A 22,627-nucleotide genomic window follows, 5' to 3' on the forward strand; every position below is an offset into this window, starting at 1 on the left:
CCATTGTATATATATACCACCTCTTCTTTATCCATTCTTCTGTTGATGGACATCTGGGTTCTTTCCATAGTTTGGCTATTGTGGACATTGCTGCCATAAACACTCGGGTGCATGTGCTCCTTTGGAGCACCACGTTTGTATCTTTATGATATATACCCAGCAGTGCAATCGCTGGGTCATAGGGTAGTTCTATTTTCAGTTTTTTGAGGAACCTCCACACTGTTTTCCAGAGTGGCTGCACCAGCTTGAATTCCCACCAGCAGTGTAGGAGGGTTCCCCTTTCTCCACATCCTCGCCAGCATCTGTCATTTCCTGACTTGTTAATTTTAGCCATTCTGACTGGTGTGAGGTGATATCTCATTGTAGTTTTGATTTGTATTTCCCTGATGCTGAGAGATGTGGAGCACTTTTTTCATGTGTCTGTTGGCCATCTGGATGTCTTCTTTGCATAAATGTCTATTCATGTCCTCTGCCCATTTCTTGATTGGATTATTTGTTCTTTGGGTGTTGAGTTTGCTAAGCTCTTTATAGATTTTGGATACTAGCCCTTTATCTGATATGTCCTATGCAAGTATCTTCTCCCATTCTGTCAGTTGTCTTTTGGTTTTGTGAACTGTTTCCTTTGCTGTGCAAAAGCTTTTGGTCTTGATGAAATCCCAATAGTTCACTTTTGCCCTTGCTTCCCTTGCCTTTGGCGATGTTCCTAGGAAGAAGTTGCTGCAGCTGAGGTCAAAGAGGTTGCTGCCCGTGTTCTCCTCAAGGATTTGGATGGATTCCGTTCTCACTTTGAGGTCCTTCATCCATTTTGAGTCTGTTTTCATGTGTGGAGTAAGAAAGTGGTCCAATTTCATTTTTCTGCATGAGGCTGTCCAATTTTCCCAGCACCATTTGTTGAAGAGGCTGTCTTTTTTCCATTGGACATTCTTTCCTGCTTTGTCAAAGATTTGTTGACCATAGAGTTGAGGGTCTATTTCTGGGCTCTCTATTCTGTTCCATTGATCTATGTGTCTGTTTTTGTGCCAGTACCATACTGTCTTGATGATGACAGCTTTATAATAGAGCTTGAAGTCTGGAATTGTGATGCCACCAACTTTGTCTTTCTTTTTCAATATTCCTTTGGCTATTTGAGGTCTTTTCTGGTTCCATATAAATTTTAAGATTATTTGTTCTATTTCTTTGAAAAAAAATGGATGGGATTTTGGTAGGGATTGCATTAAATGTATAGATTGCTTTAGGGAGAATAGATATTTTCACAATATTTGTTCTTCCATTCCATGGGCATGGAACATTTTTCCATTTCTTTGTGTCTTCCTCCATTTCTTTCATGAGTACTTCATAGTTTTCTGAGTACAGATTCTTTGCCTCTTTGGTTAGGTTTATTCCTAGGTATCTTACGGTTTTGGGTGCAATTGTAAATGAGATTGACCCCTTAATTTCTCTTTCTTCTGTCTTGTTGTTGGTGTATAGAAATGCAACTGATTTCTGTGCATTGATTTTATATCCTGACATTTTACTGAATTCCTGTACAAGTTCTAGCAGATTTGGAGTAGAGTCTTTTGGGGTTTCCACATAAAGTATCATATCATCTGCAAAGAGTGATAGTTTGACTTCTTCTTTGCCAATTTGGATGCCTTTAATTTCTTTTTGTTGTCTGATTTCTGAGGCTAGGACTTCTAGTGCTATGTTGAATAGCAGTGGTGAGAATGGACATCCCTTCCATGTTCTTGACCTTAGTGGAAAAGCTCTCAGTTTTTCTCCATTGAGAGTGATATTTGCTGTGGGTTTTTCATAGATGGCTCTTATGATATTGAGGTATGTACCCTCTATGCCTACACTGTGAAGAGTTTTGGTCAAGAAAGGATACTATACGTTGTCAAATGCTTTTTCAGCATCTATAAAAGTTGGGTATTCATCCTTTCTGATGAGGCATAATATTCCTTTATATATATGAACCATATCTTCTTTATCCATTCGTTCGTTGAAGGGCATCTTGGTTCTTTCCACAGTTTGGCTACTGTGACCATTGCTGCTATGAACATTGGGGTACAGATGGCCCTTCTTTTCACTCCATCTGTATCTTTGGGGTAAATAGCCAGTAGTGCAATTGCAGGTCATAGGGTAGCTCTATTTTTAATTTCTTAAGGAATCTCTACACTGTTTTCCAAATGCTTATGTTTTCCATTAAGATAAATGACTGAAGGTAATTGTGTATCTTTTTATGCTTCCCTGCTATACTTGACTTGATTGGATGATAGGATATGTACTGTGTCTGTGACTGTACACAGCCACAAGGACATGGAATCTGCAAAAGTGTTTTTCAGATGGGAAAATACCAGTTATGGAGACCCAGGGATGGCCTCCAGACAGAATTGAAATGTTAACAGTCTTNTGAAATGTTAACAGTCTTTACCACTGAGAGCAGGGTTGGTAATAGTCAGGATTTCCTTTAGCAAGCCGCCTTTATGTATCACAGCATGAGGTGGTAGAAAGTCTTTTTTGGAAGTACTTGGCTTAGAATGTTTTCCAAACTATGGGTTGTAAAATAAGTTTAGTTGTTCATTGAAAAAAAAAAATAGAATAAGAAGTAGTATATATCTAAAATTAAAAGGGTAAGCTTGAAATTACACAAAGTAAGTTCAGCATATACTGGCTAAGACAAAAGCTACAGATAAGTGTAGAAATAAAAGACACACTGTATTTTTTAAATCAAATTTTGTATAGCAGGGCAAAAATATAATTTAGAGTAAAACATAAATTTTGGGGATGAAATAACATGAAATCAAGGGTTTGCTTTAAAATGCTACAGGGAGTGCCTGGGTCACTCAGTTGGTTAAGTGTCTAACTCTTGATCTCAGCTCAGATCTGGATCTCAGGGTCATGGGTTCAAGCCCTCCACTGGGCTCTGTGCTGGTGTGGAGCATACTTACAAAAAGTTTAAAAAATGAAATGCTGTGGAAGAAGAGAGGAAGAAAAACATGGAAGGAAGGAAGAGGAGCGAAACAAGGACAACAATATAATATACTGTGGGAAACAGATATATGGGGTTTGTTTTACTGTTCTGTTTACTTTCATGTATGTTTCATAACACACTTAAAGACTCAAAAATAGAAGGAAAAAGTGGGTGTTATAAATGTTATGTCATGTTTTGGGTTCTGATCATGTTTTATCTCTTATAGGTACTTTTATTTATGTTAGTTGGAAAAACAGGGTGTGTAATTAGTTCTTAACTGGTAAGTAGCTCTTTAGCTCTAGGGTCCTAGAGGAGACCTCACTGGCTCTGCCTGTTACTGCAGTCCCCAGCAGCAGGGATTCAAGACCAGTATACACGTGCACACGTGCCTTTGTGCACACGGGACAGAATTCTAGATACAACCTCAGAGCAATGAAACAGCTTTGGCTATTCCTGAATTGAAATCTTTTGAACAAGCACTTTCAGAGGGAAAGAAAATCGATCCCAATGTCTGACAGCATCTTTATACCAAGTACTGCCATGAACAGGTTCTTCATGGACTAACTTCTTTTCTTTTGCAGGAAGAACTGGAACAATGATTTGTGCCTACCTTATTGCCAGTGGAATATTTACAACTGCAGAGGTAGGAAAGATGTTACTACAGATGATCTTGTGCTGACTGAATCTGATAGTTCTGAAACCTCAGTGGTAGGATGTTAAAATGGTTCTTTGAGTCGTGGTACTTAATGAAGGTGTAATTAGAGATCCACTTATTAGAAAGCCTCGTTTTGATATGTCCTTGTTTATTTTTTTTTCCAAAATTTTCTTTACATTCTATTTAGTTAATATACCACATTTCCTAGTTTAATTTGCACTGGTTAGTAACTGACCTAGGTGCCTCTTTGGGCCAGAGCTAGGGTGAGGTCAGTGAGAAACTCCCCTCAGGCACAAAATTTAAGGGAATGCCAAAATTAAGAGAAATAATCGAATGCAGTATGTTTTAAAATCAAGATTAATGGAAAAAAATCCATGATGTCTACAGTAATACCAACATTTTAAATAAACGTAGGGTCTGTTAGGGACAGGATTAAAGGGGGGGTGTAAAGTCAAGCTGTCCAAGTGTAAAACAACTCCACAATTATAATGCCTCCTACAGCTCAGTTGCTCCCAGCCCCATTCTTATGCCCCCAGTTAGGGGACGGTCTCCTTCCTCACAAGAATAATATCAAGATTGGTTTGGTAGGTTCTCCCAAAGGACCTCCAACATCCTTAGAAGCACTAGGTAGGTAAAAGGTACATTTTCCAACGCAGAACAAAATCTCTCCTTGATGTTATTAACCTCTCATAGTCAATATCTATGGGATCTCTTGGAGACTGGGCCCTCTGAAAATTTCTGCAGAGACAGGGTGTGCTATTTCCAGTTCTTAAAGTGGGGTTCTCAGTCTTATTTCTGCCATGATTGTGCTGAGAAGTTCCCACTGAATGGACATGGCCAGCAACTCTGCTCCCCATTTGGCCAGCAGTCTGAGAAGAGAAACTTCGGATTGTCTCCAGTGCCCCACCCTCTGGTGCCACCATCTACTTTATTCCTAATTTGAGACTCACAGGTTAGGAAAATGGAGGCTCTTCCCCAGTGTTTTCCAAACTGGGTCCAATCAGTGAATTGTAAAGTCAACTTGTTGGGTTGTGACTAGCGTTTTTAAAAATAAAATGGACTAGATTCGAATAGAAAATATCAAAAGGTAAGTATTGATTTGTGAGACTTTGGTTTCAGTTGTATGTGAGTGCGTGTTTGTGCAAAAACCTTGATACGATTTTTTTTGTTGTTAACTTTAGTTTGAATAACCTCTGCCTAAAGGCTGCAGACTTAAGGAAATAATGTGCCCTTAGAACCTTTAAGAATGCCTTCCACAGGAAAAGAAAGTGCATGTGAGCCATGACTGTGTTGCCCCCTTTTCCGTAGGAGAGCCTTTATTATTTTGGAGAACGGCGAACAGATAAAAGCACCAGTACTAAATTTCAGGGAGTTGAAACCCCTTCTCAGGTAAGTTGTCATTCTTAAAAGGGGGGACTTTTGGGGGAGTTCAGCACCCATTATTTGGTTTCACTGTGCACTCTTTTCCTCTCGTGATTGGGCCGCTCCACTCTGGTGCCTGTGACAGGCCTGGATCCCTCCCAGGACCAGAGAGCCATGTCTATGAGTACCCCCCCCACACACACACACCCTGCCCTGGGGATTCCTGCTCTCCATTTAACATTGGTCACTACTTACAGAGTTCAAGAGTTGATTCCTTACCAAAGTGGAAAGGTCTAATTTCTAAGATTCCAGACTCGAAGATTATGGAAAATCACTAGCCTTTGATTTCTCTCTGAGAGGAAATGAGTCTTTCACAAACCCCTACTTGGGCCATTCACCTCTTGCAGAACATCTTGTGTGTGTGTGTGTGTGTGTGTGTGTGTGTGTGTGTGTGTGTGTGTGAGAGAGAGAGAGAGAGAGAGAACCAAAGAAAGAGACGAGGGGGCTGCTGTATTTTGAAAGAAAAAGGGGAAATTAACATCTTACCAAACCTATTCTATTCCAGACACTATTATACTTTGACATATATTATCTCATTTAATACTCAGAAAATCCATGTGAAATATATGCAGTTACCCTATTTTATCCTTTAAAAAATATTTTATGGTGAATAATTTCAAACATAAAAAGCTGAGACAATCCTATAATAAATCCCCTTATAGTCCTCGCACCACTTCAACCATCATTTTATCGTGTTGCATTCATTCCCTCCCCACTCTCCTCACACGCGCGCACACACACACACACACACACACACACACACACACACCCCTTCTCCACAGAACCCAGATGGCTGTGGAGGAAATCCCAGTCATCGGGTCATTTTATCTCACAAGTATTTTAGTGTGACATTCACATAGACTCTCAAGGGTAAAAATACCATGACACCATTGATCATATCTAAAAATATTGTATCTTAAGGGGCACCTTGGTGGCTCAGTTGGTTAAGAATCTAACTCTTAATTTCAGCTCAAGGTCATAATCTCGGGTCATGAGATCAAGCCCTGCAATGGGCTCTACATTCAATGGGGAATTCTGCTCGAGATTCTCTCTCTCCTTTACTTCCACCCCTCTGCCCCTCTAAAACAAATCAATAAATCTTTAAAAAATAAAAATAAATAAAAATATCATACCTTGGGGCACCTGGGTGGCTCAGTGGGTTAAGGCTTCTGCCTTCGGTGCAGGTCATGGTCTCAGGGTCTGGGATCGAGCCCTGCATCGGGCTCTCTGCTCAGCAGGGAACCTGCTTCCCTTCCTCTCTCTCTCTGCCTGACTCTGCCTACTTGTGATCTCGGTCTGTCAAATGAATAAATAAAATCTTTAAAAAATATATACCTTAATGATACCTTAATAATACCCAATTTCTGGGGCATGTAGGTGGCTCAGTCAGTTAAGTGTTTGCCTTCTGCTTGGGTCATGACCCTGGGGCTCCCTGCTCACTGGGGAGTCTGCTTCTCCCTCTCTTTCTGCTCCTCTCCATGCTCTTGGTCTCTCTAATGCACACACTCTCTCTCAAATAAGTAAATAAAATCTTTAAAAAATACACTCAAGCTGGCCACAGGGACAAGAGCATATGTATCTTCGTTAGAGGTGTGTGGAGCTCAAGTCCTTTCGTGATGAGGAGGCTACTATCTGCCAGAGCACAAACCTTCCTTGAACTTAGTCACAGTTAAGCCTCCACCCCCAGACTGAGCTTTCCCACAGTCTTATTAACTACGTCTTGGTGAAATGTTGTAACGCTTTCCCTGGGTCTGGTTAGGTGTCCTTTCAGTCGAAAGTGGCCTATAGGAGCAACATGTGGCTCCCTTCTTGTTCCTTCCTCACAGCACAGAGTTCAGAACTTTTCTTCTAAGGGAGACATTCAGTCATGAGGCAGCAAACATAAGAATGCCTAGTCATATAATGGCATTCAGTAAACGTTTCCATAATTAATGATTCTCCCTAATTCTATGATTCTCCCTAATTAATGATTCTCCCTAAATTCTATGTAAAAATAAAAACAAAAACAAAATCAGGAATGCTGAGGTTAGACTTTTCACCTCCACTTAAATTGAGTCTTCTGTTGTTTTGCAGAATAGATACGTTGGATATTTTGCAGATGTGAAAAATATCTACAACATGACTCTCCCTCCAAGAAAAACACTCAAGATTAAAAATATCATTATTCATTCAATTCATGGTAAGTGATTTATGTGTCATTGACGAGTTGGCCAGGAGGGCAATGTTCTGACTCTTGAGTCATGGGATGGTTGCTCCCATGTGTGTACCAACAATCCCAACTCATGGCTGTCCTTTTATGCATCCTCACGTGTAACCCCTCCCAGTGGAAGAGCCCAGAAGCCCTTAGATGTCCTCTCTTCACCAGTTTGTAGGGGCTCCATCCCCTTCTGTCTTCTATTCTCACTGCTGCCTTGGCTTCAGCCCAGGGTGGGCTTTTAAGAATAGAACCTCTGATGGAGAAGAGCGGAAGGGCTCATGAGCCCTGGAGACCACCTCTCCCTCATGTCCACCTCTAGTTCAGGGTTCATCTGGCAGCCCTGTATCATTTGCTCACATGAGCCTTTCAGAAACCTTCTTTCCCTCTCATCATCCTGGTCTCTCCCTCTCCCCTCCCTTCTGCACCCTTAGTCCCCTCATACCCAGCAACTCGAGATGTCTTGATATGTCTTAAATACACAAAGGTGGGGCGCCTGTGTGGCTCAGTGGGTTAAGCCACTGCCTTAGGCTCAGGTCATGATCTCAGGGTCCTGGGATCAAGTCCTGCATTGGGCTCTCTGCTCAGCAGGGAGCCTGCTTCCCTCTCTCTCTCTCTCTCTCTCTCTCTGCCTGCCTTTCCATCTACTTGTGATCTCTCTCTGTCAAATAAATAAAATCTTTAAAAAAAATACACAAAGGTGTCTTCAATACCCAAACAACAAATGAAATTTGTTGCCACAAATTCTCTTTAGAAATAACTACCAAGTGCCTGCTTTGGGCAAGCCCCCTGCTAGTGTTTCTCTGCCCTCAAGAAGGAGAGGAATGAGTGCGCATGGATATAAAGAGCTGACCACAGTGTTGGGGTAAACACAGACTGGACCCTGCCAGCTGAGGGTCAAGGTCAAGGATAGCTTCCTAAGGAGCACCACCCAGGTCTTCCTTACTGGAATCTACGTAAACACAGAAAGGGGGTTGGGAGAAACCTGAGCTCGGGGCGGTGGCGGGGGCGGGGGGCGTCTTTCAGCCTCCTAGCTTCTATTAGTTATTACCAGGGGTAAAAATCCTGATCAATTTTAAAAGAACTGACTGTTCTCCTGCTTCAAGAATGTCAGGAGAGAGACTGGGATCTGCCATCATGCAGGGAGGCAGGAAAATTAGATCTTCCATCTCTGGGACTTAAGAAATGAAGGGGAAGGGGAGGGGGAGAACCATCCTCAAGTCTTTAATTCTCCATCAACCACCCCACTTCCTGCACAGCTCACAGGGGATGTGGCAGAACAGGGCCACCTCAGTGGGGGTGGGCTGGGGCTTCACTCTCATTGCCCAAGGTGCAGCAGGGAGCGATGCTCTGACTCCCCAAAGTTAAACCATGGTCTGTGCAGAGGTGCTGGGTCCCTCATGAGTAGTATGGTGCCAGAGCACTGGTATCCATCCCAACAGGCTTATATTTTTAGCCCTCTGGGGAGTCCCAAAAAATAAGAGCTAGATATATATATGTTTTAACATTTCATCCAATTATTCAGAAATAAAAGAATCCTTTAAATAAATATATAAACTGCATAGTAAAAAAAATTACAGTTAAAGTATAAAATGCTTTTTTCAAATTATTTCTATATCCCTTCCTCCCCACCACACACACAGAGGTGGTGGTGAGGACTTTTAATGGATTACCACAATTGGATTGCATCGGTTTCTGGCTTGTGAAAACAAATGTCAACCCAGGAGCATTGTTTCTGTGGGAAATTTTGTCTAGGTTTCCAAACAAGCATTGTGCAGGCAGACCCTTGAAACACGGCCCATTCGGGCAGAAGGCTGCGTGTGTATAAAAATTAGCAACTGTTGGTGAAAAGGCTTTGTAGACTGCAAAGTCCTCTAGAGAGTCCATTATGACCATTTCCTTGGCTGTGTGTGAATTAGGAGGGAGAGGGTTGTCGTGGGTCCTAATGGCTGACCTCACTCAGAATTCCAGGTGTTGCCATACCTCCCCAGGCAGAGCCAGGCTTGTCCAACAGGTGTCAGATGGTAGGGGACAGCAATGTCTTGCTCTGTTCCCTTCCCACGTTTAGTGGGGTCCTGTAAAAAGAGTCGACCACTTTATTCTAGACCAGGAAAAGCAACATGGTTAGCCACTGGAGCAGTTTCTCCCACCGAGAAATATAAACGCAACCATAAAACCAACTCAGTGGTAGGAGAGCCAGAATTGCATCTGAGTGTATACCCTGCTTCAGTTTCTTCTTTGTTACCAATGGGACCAATGGTATCTATACAGACCCCCATGAGTATTAACTGTTCCAGACAGACAAATAGGCATTTGGTCCAGTGGAATTTCAATGTATTTTTCTAACATGAATAGTGAGAATGGGAATTGTTTCTCAAAATTCTAAGCTTAAAAAAGTTTTTAATAAGTTCTAGAATTTCATATGTTTCTCAGTCTGATGTTTTACCCTAAGACTGTGACTTCTCTGCTAATATTTTAAATTTTATATAAACTGCAGAAACATTGTTTAGTTAAAACTGGAAGGTACAGAAATGGAGAACAGAGGAGCTAACCCAAATGGATAAGTACTACAGGGGAAAACTGGGAGAGGGTTTCATGGGTTTGGTTTGCTAGTCTCAGGCTAACAAATAGATTCTAAAAGTCCAGTTTGAGATGCCTCATGGAGACTTCCAGACAAAGTTGTAATCTTAGCAGCTGTTCAGTACCATGTGGGTCCAGACTTCAGAGCCAACTTAAGAAGGGCTACATGGTAAGTTACCAGTCTTTCTGCACCCATGTAAATAATCAGGCCAAAGCTAATGACACCAGCATTTTTCTTTATATATATATATATTTTACTTATTATCCTCTTATCGCATTGTTAGCTTGCCCAACAAACTGTACCCTTTAGGCTAAGAAGTTCTGTTAGCCTTTGGGGTTGGACACTCTTGGTGCCCCATAAAGATCCCATTGGATCCCTTCCACCAGCTCTGTGTTCCCACCCCCCAGCCTCCACCCCCTTTACTCTAATCCTTGGAGAATTACTACTGGAGCCAACTCATTTATTTAGAGCCCCAAATCCCTGAGAGTGTCACCACCCTGTTGGGCAGCCCATACACAATGACTAGCAGCTGTACAAAAACTCAACTCCTTTGCTCCAAAGTGTGACAAACTCTGCAGTATAATTTACACCAAAGAATTCCCCATGGATCAAGCTGAATCTGCTGAATCCCACCCTTCCTTGGCTCTTATGAAGAAATTCCTCCTAGGAGCACTTCCTTCATAAATCACTAGTACCCGGAGTATTGGTTTAGGGTCCACTTCTGGGAGAACTCAACCTGTGATCATCCATTTACTTATACTGAGGTGTAGTATTTATAACACTGTATTTACTTGGTTTCTGTCAGGTGATATACTGTGTTGCAAATTGCATGAGGACAGAGACCATTATTCATTCGTCTTTGAATCTCCCAGATTATGACACACAGTTGGAGCTCAGTAGATCTCTGTGAAGTTGACTTGAACGAAAATGTCTCTGGCATGTTTCATCACATCTGTCAAGACCCCCTCATCCACTTCTCTGATTTTGTTCCCCACCTCTCTATCCATCCATAAATCAGCTCTAGCAACAGTGGCTTTCTTCCTCTTTTTTTGTTGTTGTTGTTGTCACTCTTTTATAGTAATGATTCTTGGACTTCCACACGTTGTATCTCCTTTACTTTTATAAACATTTTCTCTATTGAAATATACTTGACACAAAATATTACATTCATTTTAGGGGTGCCTGAGTGGCTCAGTTGGTTAAGCCTCTGTCGTTGGCTCAGGTCATGATCTCAGGGTCCTGGGATGGAGCCCCACATCTGGCTCTTGGCTTAGCAGAGAACATGCTTCCCCCTCTCTCTCTGCCTGCCTCTCTGCCTACTTGTGATCTCTGTCTGTCAAATAAATAAATAAAATCTTTTTAAAAAATGTTACATTCATTTTAGATACATAAACTAGTGATTCGACAAGTCTATACATTATGTTATGCTCACAAGTGTAGCTACCATCCCTCACCATACAACACTATTAGAGTGTCACTCACTATGTTTCCTATGCTGTACCTTTTATCCCCCAAGACTTACTCATTCCATGACTGGAAGCCTAGATCTCCCACTCTCCTTCACCTGTTTTGTGCCTCTCCCCACCTGCCTCCCCTCTGGCAACCATCAAGTTTTTTTTCTGTATTTACAGGTCTGGTTCTACTTTTTGTCTGTTCGTTCATTTTTGTTTGTTTTATTTTTTAGATTCCACATATAAGCAAAACTACTTTTTGTATTTGTCCTTTCCTGGTCTGGCTTATTTCACTTAGCATAATACCCTGTAGGTCCATCCATGTTGTCACAAGTGGCAAAATCTCATTCTTTTTATGGGCGAATAATATTCCACTCTATGTATACATACACACCACCTCTTTGTTCATCTATCAATGGACACTTGAGTACTTCCACGTCTTGGCTATTGTAAGTAATGCTGCAGTAGACGTAGAGGTGCAAGTACTGTGGGCAATACTATAGAGTTTCCTCACGAAATTAAAAGTAGAATTACCATATGACCCAGTAATTCCACTACTGGGTATTTACCCAATGAATATGGAAACACTAATTTCAAAAGCTATATATACCCTTTATGTTTATTGCAGCATTATTTACAATAGCCAGTATATGGAAGCAACTCAAGTGTCCACCAATGGATAAATGCATAAAGAGAAGGTGCATATACACATATGTATAATGGAATATTAGTCATAAAAAAAGAATGAAATCTTGTCTTTTGAACAACATGAATGGACCTAGAGGGTATATTGTTAAATGCATAAGTCAATCAGAGAAAGACAAGTACCATATGATTTCATTCACATATGTAATTTAAGAAACAACAAAGAAAAAGACAAAAAACTAGAGTCTTAAATACAGAGAACAAACTAGTTGCCAGAAGGTAAGTGGGGTAGGGGATTGGTGAAATAGATAAAGATGATTAATAGTATACTGACCTTGATTGTATAGAATTGTTGAATCCTTATAGTGTACACCTGAAACTAATACAGCACTTACATTATTTATGCTCAAGTAACTGGTCCTCAAAACCTATTAAGCCCCAATAGTTTTCAAAGCCAAATGTTAAGGAGACTTGTCTTCTCAGCGCAGGTCTCCTGTGCCTGCTCTGTGGTCTGAGCCTCTTGCTTCTCCATGCTTCGGGTTCCCTCCTCTTCATGGATAGTCTTACCGGGGAGTTGGTTCTCAACTGTGTCTTCGCCTCACCTACCTTTTCGATGTGGCCTCCTCTCTACTGAGGAAAGTCTGTTCTGCCAGTCTTTGGGTCCTTTTCAGAGTTTGTTGCACTTGATGTGGCTGTTATCTTGGTGTGTGTGTAGGGGACAAGGTTAGCACAGGATCCTCCTACTCTGCCATCTTCCCAGCAACAAAAAAAACAACCATCATATAACTTTTATCCTCCTCTTGCTAATGTGGTGTACCATGTTGACTGATTTGAAAATATTGAACCATGCTTGCATTCCCAAAATAAATCCCACTGATCGTGGCAAACGATCTTTTTATTGTTGAATGTACTTTGCTAATATTTTGTTGAGGATTTTTATATCTATCTAAGTTCATGGGGAATATTGGCCTGTAGTTTTATTTATTTGTTTGTTGTTTCTTTAATTGTAACTTTAGTCTGGTCTTGGTATGGGTAATGCTGACCTTATAGAATATATTTGGAAGTTTTCCTTCACCTTCTATTTTTTGGGATAGTTTCAGGAGAATAGGTATTAACTCTTCCTTAAACGTGTAGCAGAATTCACCTGTGATTCTATCTGGTCCTGAGCTTTAGTTTGTTGGGAGTTATTTGATGACTGATTCAGTTTCATTACTAGTAATTGGTCTGTTCAGATTTCCTATTTCTTTGTGACTCAGTATTAGAGACACCAGCCTTCTTTTGGAGTAAGAATAATTTTCCTTTGAGATTGTTAAGATCAAAACAGAAGGGGGATGGGGAGACTGTCAGAAAAAAGTGTGAAAGAATTTGCAGTGAGCAGTATTTTGACTTGTGCACCATTCTGGGATTATTTCTACCTCTCATGGTCTTTAAGCTCTTTATAACTCTAAGTTGTAGAAAAGTAATAGTACTGTAAATAACTTTTGTATGTAAAAATACAAATCAGTTGTATCTAGTGGAAAGCAATTGATTATTAAACCATTTTTTAGGATTTTATGTATTTATTTATTTGGGAGAGAAAGAATGAGAGAGAGAGAGAGAGCATGAGAGGGGGAAGGTCAGAGGGAGAAGCAGACTCCCCGCTGAGCAGGGAGCCCGAAGCAGTACTCAATCCCTGGACTCCGGGATCATGACCTGAACCAAAGGCAGTCACTTAACCAACTGAGCCACCCAGGCGACGGATTAGGCCATTTTGTATCTGTTTATAAACTCATGTCATCAATCTTTATTTCCCTATAGATGCGCAATATTTTTTTAATTGAAGTATAACATATGTTAGTTTATATTAGCTCCAGGTGTACAATATAATGATTCAGTAATTTTATACATTACTCAGTGTTCATCAAGATAAGTATATTATCATCAAGATAAGTATACTCTCATGGGTCACCTGGGTGACTCAGTCTGCTAAGTGCCTGCCTTTGGCTCAGGTCGTGATCCCAAAGTCCTGGGATAGAGCCCTGTGTCAGGTTCCCTGCTCAGCGGGGAGCCTACTTCTCCGTCTGCCTCTCCCTTGCTCATGCTTTTTTTCTCTGTCTCTCTCAAATCAATAAATAAAATCTTAAAAAAGAATTTATGGACATTGAGGAGGGTATGTGCTATGGCGAGTGCTGTGAATCGTGTAAGACTGATAATTCACATACCTGTGCCCCTGAAACAAATAATACATTATATGTTAACTTTAAAAATGATAAGCGTACTCTTTATTCCCCTTTATTTCACGCATCCCCCTACCCACCTCCCTTATGGCAGCCATCAGTTTGTTCTCTGTATTGAAGAGTCTTATTTTTTGTCTCCCTTTTTCCTTTCATTTATATTTTTAAATTCCACATGAGTGAAATATATTTGTTTCTCTGTTTCACTTAGCATCCCTATAGGTCCATCCACACTGTTGCAAATGGCAAGATTTCATTTTTTTTTAATTACAGCTGAGCAACATTCCATTGTGTGTCTGTATACCTGTATAAATACATCTTCACTACATTTTCCTTACCTATTCGTCTATCAGCACACACTTGGGTTGCCTCCATGTACTGGCTATTGCAAATAATGCTGCAATAAACATAAGGGTGTATATAGCTCTTCAAATTGGTGCTTAATATTCTTTGGGTAAATACCTAGTAGAAAAATTACTGGATTATCCAGTAATTCTCTTTCTAATTTTGTGAGGAAACTCCACACTGTTTTCCACAGTGGCTTATAGTTTACTTTGAATCAGCTGTAACATTTTACTGATTTTTTATTGATTGATGAGTCAAATAAGATTTTTGACATGTATTTAAAAAATGCAAGGCACAGGACAGTGCTGTGGTATGCAATAATTCCTGTAACACAGAAGTGGGGAATAATATGTATTCATATTTGTGCGTGCGTACATATATAAAAATACTCTGGGAGAGTATTCATATTTGATTATATGTTCCTAAAAATATTCTCCATTTGGAGCTGGACAAATAAACAGGTGGGAGTAGTGAGCCAGACTCTTCACCTCATGTCTTTTTTTTTACCTTTTATATTATAGTAATATGCTTTATTTTAAAAGGTTTAAATGTGTGGGAATTAAGCTTGTAAATCAGTGCCCTTTCCTGTCATGTGTAAGTATTTGAATTAATTTAGTTCTACATTTTCACTAATTTCTGGTGAACATCAGTTCTGCAAAGGAGTTCTGCAACTGGAATGGGATGGGATGGGATGGGATGGAGGAAGTAAGGCTCAGACATGATGATGCTTAATGCAAATTAATAATGTGTTCATACGATGCAAATACAATCTGAACATCAAGAATGATTAACAGGGGCACCTGGGTGGCTCAGTGGGTTAAAGCCTCTGCCTTTGGCTCAGGTCATGGGCCCAGGGTCCTGGGATCAAGCCCCTCATCGGGCTCTCTGCTCAGCGGGAAGCCTGCTTCCTCCTCTCTCTCTCTTCCTGCCTCTCCACCTACTTGAGATCTCTGTCTGTCAAATAAATAAATAAAATCTTAAAAAAAAAAAAGAATGATTAACATATGACTCTGTTAGAATATTTTTTAGTTCTGTACCTTTACTTCTATGCATATTTGTGACATTCCTGGTTAAAAGAAAAGCAGGTAGAATTAATTGAAGGCTTGAGAAACCAGCCTTTAAGAACTACTAAAAAAGGGGGTCATCTGAATCGAATAGAGAGCAAGAAACCATTTGTCTATAGATGTATCGTCAATGCCACTGGAATGTTTGGAGGCAGCTAATATCTAACTCCTGATGAGGGTCAAAGGAAATTAGACTGTTTGAGACCCTTGTCAGATGTCTGAAGCAAGCAACACATTAGCAGCAAAGGTGGCAAGTTACCTGATTTTTTTCTAGAAAGGTGAAGAGATGAAATTCTGTCTTAGAAGCTAAACTATATGTCTTCTTTTTCCCCTCCAGCCTTATAAATTGTGCTTTAGGAGACAAAGTTGGGCTTAAAGCTTTGTCTTTTATAGACGGAATCCAAGCAAGACCCAAATGATTCACTACTGACACACTGTTAGCTGTCATGATTTTCTCTTTAATCCATAATGTTAATCGGTGAGACATTTTGCTCTTTGTTCGAATGAGCCTAACTTTATTTCCTTCAGGTGTTGGAAAAGGCAATGGGAGTGATCTAGAAATACAAATAACGATGCAGAGCCAGATCATCTTTTTCTCTTCTGCTTCCAAAAACTGTCGGGTAAGAGATAGCATGCAAACTGGAAATTCCGGTGTTTGTTTCAAATCTCAATGTCAAACCAGCATGTTAAGTGCTAGCAGTGTCCCAAGTGACTCTACCTCCGATGTCCTATGGGACTGCACTGTGAGAAGTAACGCAAGAGTGGTCGGAAGGGGACATATATACCTCTTTCCCCTGAGCGATGGGACCTGGTAGTCTGTTTTCTTAAATGTTGAAGTGCCTTGGACCACCCTAAAGCAACAAGAAGCTTTCCCGGGTCTTAAGAAATACAAACCCTCAAAATTCTCTCTCCAGGTTTGTGTCTCTTCTCCTATTACTTCACCACCACCACTCCTTCCCCTTTGTGCCACAGAAGGCGCGCACCCAGACCTGATCCTTGACTTCTGTTCTCATCTCTGCACACACTCTACTCTTGGTTCTGCTCATCCATTCCCCTGCTGTAAGCTATTTTCTTTTCTCTTCCATCCGCTCTGCACAGGCTTATGAGTACCCCCCACGTGGTAGGTGCAGGACACCTACCTAGACAGCTTCTGCCCCGACGACGGAACTGTGTGTGTCAATCCAGGTTTGTCAGATGAGCTTTTCCTCCGCTTCTGCAAGTGACACCAGAATCCTCTCACTGACGCCTCACGATGTAGAAGCCTTGAGTCTCTCCTGGCCGTGCCCCCACATCCAGTCACCACTTGCTATTGATTTTACCTTTGGAATCTCTCCTCACTCTCCGTTCCTTTCTGTTCCCATCGTCACGGCCCAGTCCAGCACCTCATTTGCTCCTGCCTGGATTTCTACCGTGGTCTCCCTACCTCTCCCTTCTCTTCATGCTATACAGTGTCGAGAGACCGGCAATATGCAAGTATTTCTCTGCTCCTACTTGAAAAGCAGTAAGTAGAGCAGAAAAAGAATGCACTCTGTGCCTGTAGGCAAAGCCAGTCAGTATCTTTGGCTCAGTATATCTGCAAAATAAAGATCACATCTCCAGGGTTGTGAGGATTAGGTTAGATAATATATGTGAAGTTGCTTTGTGAGCTATAATCACTAACTGTTATAAGTGATAACTGTCAGGCCACTTTGTCACATAGGAATTGCCCCGCCCCCATGCTTCCACAATTTTTCTTATTTCCTGACCCTTGAACCTTTAAGACATTTCCCTATCCTACCTGAGACCTGAGCTTATTTCCATCAGTAACTTGACCTGCAGACTCCATCCCAAGTAGACGGGGTGCCTTCTGGCCCTTGGGACACAACACTCTCATTTCTGTTTCACGTGTTCGATGCCTTTCCTCTCCCTCCCCCACACCACCCAGTCTGCACAGCATTCTCTTTCAGTGCTCCTCGTGTGTACAAATCCTTCCACACACAACTCCTTTTCTGCTCCTCGGTGAAACTTTCTTATTCTATGCTTCTCATTAAGCTCCCCAAAACACACAACCACACCGTCTTCATTATCCAGCTTGACATGTAATTCTTGCCATTCTACCATTGTTTCTTATGTCTGTAGCTCCCTGAAGCATCCCCTGAGTCTGCACCTTCTTTGGTATTTCGCACAGACTCTCCTTAGTGTGGGTACCACGATTATGCAAGGGCCAATCAGTAACAAAGAAATACTCAGTGTAGCCCCGAAGTCCTTCATTCCAGAAACGTGGCCAATCTTTGGTTACTCCATCCAGTAGTTGACTATGGACAAGGCCTATGATACCATCAGCAAACACCTTTTTAATAAAACATGACCAATCACATATTGTTTTTTGAATGTGAATGCCAGCTTTAAATCAGAGCTTCTTAGTGTGTCCAGGCATCTGCAAATCAAATAACACACGTTCAACAGTGACATTTAAATTCTGATGGAAAACGGAGTATTTCACTTTTCAGCAGTGCAGTACCACACCCTCCAAACAGGTTGGCCTTTTAAAAATGTAAACAGTATTGCAACTTAATAGAAATAATGATTCACATTTATTTCTATGTGTGACAACTGCACTCTGAGACCAAGTGTACTTGATAAATGCAGGAAGCCGCGATAAGCAAACTGAACTTCACCGTTTATCCACCATTAGCTAGGGTTACGGTTCTGAGTTCCGTGTGATCATTCACAGATGCTTCATGATGCTGAAACAGACAGCGTGACAATCCATCTGTCCAACTGCCCACCTCTGTATGACGACGTGAAAGTGCAGTTTTTCTCTTCTTCNGTATGACGACGTGAAAGTGCAGTTTTTCTCTTCTTCCGTGAGTCATCAGAACCAACCTATGCCAGTATTCTCGTCTGGCCTTTCGAATGACTGATTTAGGCTTTCCTTTACTACAATTCCTGGCAAGGAAAAGGATAAGAGAGGTCAACCCCTCGTCAGGGAGGGGGAGAAAAACAAGGCTGGTCTATAACAAAATTTTTAAAAAGAACATGAGATTTTTGCTCATTTTTTAAAAAGATTTTATTTATTTGACAGAGATCACAAGTAGGCGGGGGGGGGGGCGGGGAGCAGGCATCCTGCTGAGCAGGGAGCCCAATGTGGGGCTCAATCCCAGGACCCTGGGATCATGACCTGAGCCGAAGGCAGAGGCTTTAACCCACTGAGCCACCCAGGTGCCCCTTATATAGTATTTTTAATCTAATATTTACCTTATGAAAAATGAGAATGTTTGCCTTTGTCATTACTCTGAACATGAGTGTGTAACTTCTGCTGAGAAGTCACTAAGTGTACAAGTGTTACTCTTTACATAACAAATTTCTAAGCCTCAGTAGTTTTGTTTTCCTATTAAAATCATCAAGCAGAACTGCCAACAACTAATAATGTTGATCAAGTTAAAGTTTGTGCCCTCCTTCACCCCCTGCTTGCTCCCTGTTACGGGAGAATCTGTTCGATAGTGAAATGGTATGTGTGTGGAAGCAAGTGACCTTGATTGTTCCCATACCAGACAGCTACCCTTTGATCCCTGAAGCCAGTCTGAACACTCACTCAGTCAGTGGTCCTAAGCAGGAGCTCCACTACAAGAAGTACTGGCCTGGGCCGTGTTGCTTAATTTTGTGATTTTCAAGGGCCATGAGATGAAAACTCTCTCATGTGTGGGTATTCTTATCATTAATACTGACAGTCAATTATCAATGTAGCTGCTCCTTGTAGAAATGGATGAGGTCTTTGGACATAAACTGGCATCGGTCTCTGGTCAGCACGATGTAAACTAGGTTGGAGGACTATTGTCTAATTTATATAGAAAAAACTACATTTCCTTAAATTTTGATAGGAATGGCAAAAAAAAAAAGCCATTTCTTAAAGTCTCCTTTGTGTTGTGAGCAGAAGGTTATAGACTGTTAAGTGTTGTGTGTGTAATGGCTCTAATTGTTCGATATAGATAGAAAGGAAGGAACTTTAATCCCTTTGGAATTAGTTTTTAGTATCATTTTTACTATGAAAATTAACTTTTTTTAATTCTAGGATCTTCCTAAATACTATGACAACTGCCCATTTTTTCTTTTGGTTCCATCTTTTGTACAAAATAACAGGCATGGCTCTGATATAATCCAGTAGAAATGGCTTAATCTCCAAGATCTGTGTAAGGCAGAATNAATCCAGTAGAAATGGCTTAATCTCCAAGATCTGTGTAAGGCAGAATGGCACTCCTACCCTCAATTTATAGAAACCAAGAAATCCTCAAGTCCCCCATTCTTCATTATGTAAAATATAGGGCTATTCTTGAGAACCACTGTGGCATTATCCTCAAAGTTCATGCCATAGGACTGTGTCATAGGAGCGGAGATGTGTTCTAATCAGATCTAGGGTGTGGTGATAAATCCCTCCCCTTGCTAATAGAGGAGTCTGCTCAGTTACGCTGACTAGGGCAGGTCCACCGTGTGTGTTCATCTACTGATGACCGACCACCTACCACATTCTAGGCCAGAAAGGAAAGCATCCTCGAGGAAGGCTTTAGCTAGTTTCAAGGTGACTGACACACCTAGATCTAGGGCAGAAGTTAGAGGAAAAAGTAAGCAACAGTGAAAAAAACTTTAAAAAAAAAAAAAAATCAATAGTCTCCCATTTAAAAGTGACTTTCTAGTGACTACACTGGGAAATCTTTTTTTAAAAATTAACTGAAGATTATTATTCCGGGAAACTTCTTCCCTATCTGGAAATTCGTTCCTGAGTCTGGAAGTTCTCTAGAATTCTAGTTCTCTAGTACCTGAAGGAGGACTGAGTTAGTGGGAACAGTAGAAATAGCCGCTGAGGACTATGGGTCTTGCTTGCGGGGGATGAGCGCGCTCTCACAGACTGCAGGGAAAAGGGTATCGGGTGTCAGCAATAAAAACACAGCTCTGTCGGAGCCACACTGCTTATTTAGGCTTCGGTGTCCATGAGGGAGTTCCTTGGGACGGTGGGCAGCTGCAAGCTATGGATACCGCGGTTCGCGGAGATGGCGCGACCTCTCTACGAACTGCCTAAGGGAGGACTCACTATGGTAGAGTGGACAGCTGGGGCAGAAGGAGCATTTCGGGAATCACAAACAGCCTTACTGAGTGCCCCAACATTGGCCATCCCAGATGTTCCCAAGCCCTTCCACTTGTATGTGCCAACTGAGGCACAGGAGAGAGACTAAGACTAACCCTGGTTGGCCTTCTGTGCTTGAAACATGTTTCTTCTTTCCTAGGCTTTTCCTTCCACGAGATCAACTGGATAATCCCCATAAAAAGAAAACATGGAAAATTTATCATCAGGAGTTTGCAGTCGAGCTATATTTTGATGAAGTCTGATACCGATCTAGTATAGTCCCCACAATAGATAGAATCATGTTCTCCACAATCCCTGCCACACATTTAGGTCTCCTAACCCTCCTTCCTTGCAGGTATATTTATATTTACATTTACATACGTATATTTTTGACAAACCTTAAGTATATACAAAGTAAAAAGTTAGTGGTGCTTTTTCTTTCCTGAAGGAGGTATGCCAGGGTTGAGAGAACTACTGTTTCTGGGGACTGTGTGCCAAACTTAAGAGTTTGAAAAGAACTTTCATATCAAAATAACATTTAAAATGATTCCTCACAATACTGCGTGAGGTTCATTATGTATTTTGGGGCAAGTAGTCCCTGCTTTCACAGTTGTAACGTCAGATTAAAAAGGTCATTTCTAAGCTATTTAACAAACCTCCGATTGGCACCAGAACAAGGTTTGAGCCCATAGGACTGTTCCTATAGGCAGTCCCCGCAGAGCTTGTGATACAATCTTCGATCACACATGCCAGTCCTTGGAGGACAAGAGAATCAGGGTAAACACAGGCAGACGTTACAGTAGATTCTTTCTCTTTGTCACATCACCGTGAAGTCAAAGGAAATGTCTGCCTAGAGAAATCTAGATTATTTTAAAATACACCCCCTGACACAGGCTCTCCTCCCAGCCAACTTCATTTAAATTTAGGGAACTCTGTGAAGATCATCTTTTCACTATAAACACTGGTTAGTCCAGTGTCCACAGGGAATTCTATTCTCTTCATTGCTGGATGCTGTTTTATTCTAAGTCTCATTATTTATATGTTTTATTTATATGTCATTATTTATATGTTTATATATTTATATGTTATATAAATAAAATGTCCTTATTTATGAACATGCCTGGATGCAGGTGCTCTTTTTCCCTCCAAATAGCCCTCAAAGGGTCTCAGCTACCAGTGCAATAGCCCATCTAAAGTCTTTTTAGGAAAAGCTCTGACTACATTACTTGCTATAATTCGTGCTACAGAGACACATGTTGCCGCTGAACAGTTTGTACTGTTCCCTTGAACGTGCATGCAGCCGTAAGCCAGAGGGGCAGACCCGGTGGCAGGCTTAGGTAAATGGACAGGGGGCGGGGGGGGGGTGCGTAGAGACCTAGCTGGCACTAAGGAAGAAAACCCCAATTTTCAAGACTTGCTTTTTGAAAGAAGATTATAGTTAGGGTTTCTCTTCCCTAACCCTCCAAGATGCATCCAAATTCCTGGCCCCTGAGTTGCTACACTCTTGTGCTTTTGCTCACATAAAGAGAATTTATGGGCTTGCCTCCTTACAACCGGACATAAATACTTCCTTGAACAACTCGAGAATCTTACATCATGGTACCTCAGAATGATACTGGTTTTTTCAAATAGATCTCACTACCCTGGAATAGAATTATCCAAAACGAAACAGGAAATTTAGCTATTTTTAAAAAATAGAACAGTTTCCTCTACATCAACCCCATCCACACAACCAGGCAGAAGAAGAATGCTGCTGGTGGGCCAACCTGCACAACTGCAGTATATAGAAAGAGCAGCTGCTCACTGCCCCGACCCTCTGGCTTCTGGCACGAGGCTAGAGTTAGCACAGAGCCTCTGCAGAGAACAAAAAGCTTCAGGAGACCAGAGGTTTCACTCGAGGGGTACACTGTGCCAACAAGGACAGACACACCCGGGACAGATGTTAGCAGCGTCAGCCTGCTTAAGAACACTTGTTTCTGAGAGAGCCCTTGCTGGTCTTGGAGCAGCAC

At 41.4% G+C, this 22,627-nt stretch overlaps 1 protein-coding gene across 1 annotated transcript; it reads left to right on the forward strand.

Moving 5' to 3' along the window:
- Positions 1–3,545: 3,545 nt before the first annotated feature.
- Positions 3,546–21,643, forward strand: LOC111140284 (phosphatidylinositol 3,4,5-trisphosphate 3-phosphatase TPTE2-like). Its single transcript, XM_022492583.1, has 7 exons — positions 3,546–3,593; positions 4,914–4,994; positions 7,101–7,206; positions 16,061–16,140; positions 18,234–18,329; positions 19,572–19,639; positions 20,779–21,643. Exons 1-7 carry the CDS (start codon positions 3,546–3,548, stop codon positions 20,879–20,881), a joined length of 582 nt encoding a protein of 193 aa, XP_022348291.1. The 3' UTR covers positions 20,882–21,643.
- The last annotated feature ends 984 nt before the right edge of the window (positions 21,644–22,627 follow it).

Source organism: Enhydra lutris, unplaced genomic scaffold (genome assembly GCF_002288905.1).
Source record: "Enhydra lutris kenyoni isolate GAN:26980312 unplaced genomic scaffold, ASM228890v2 scaffoldscaffold396, whole genome shotgun sequence".
In the NCBI taxonomy this organism is placed as follows: domain Eukaryota; kingdom Metazoa; phylum Chordata; class Mammalia; order Carnivora; family Mustelidae; genus Enhydra; species Enhydra lutris.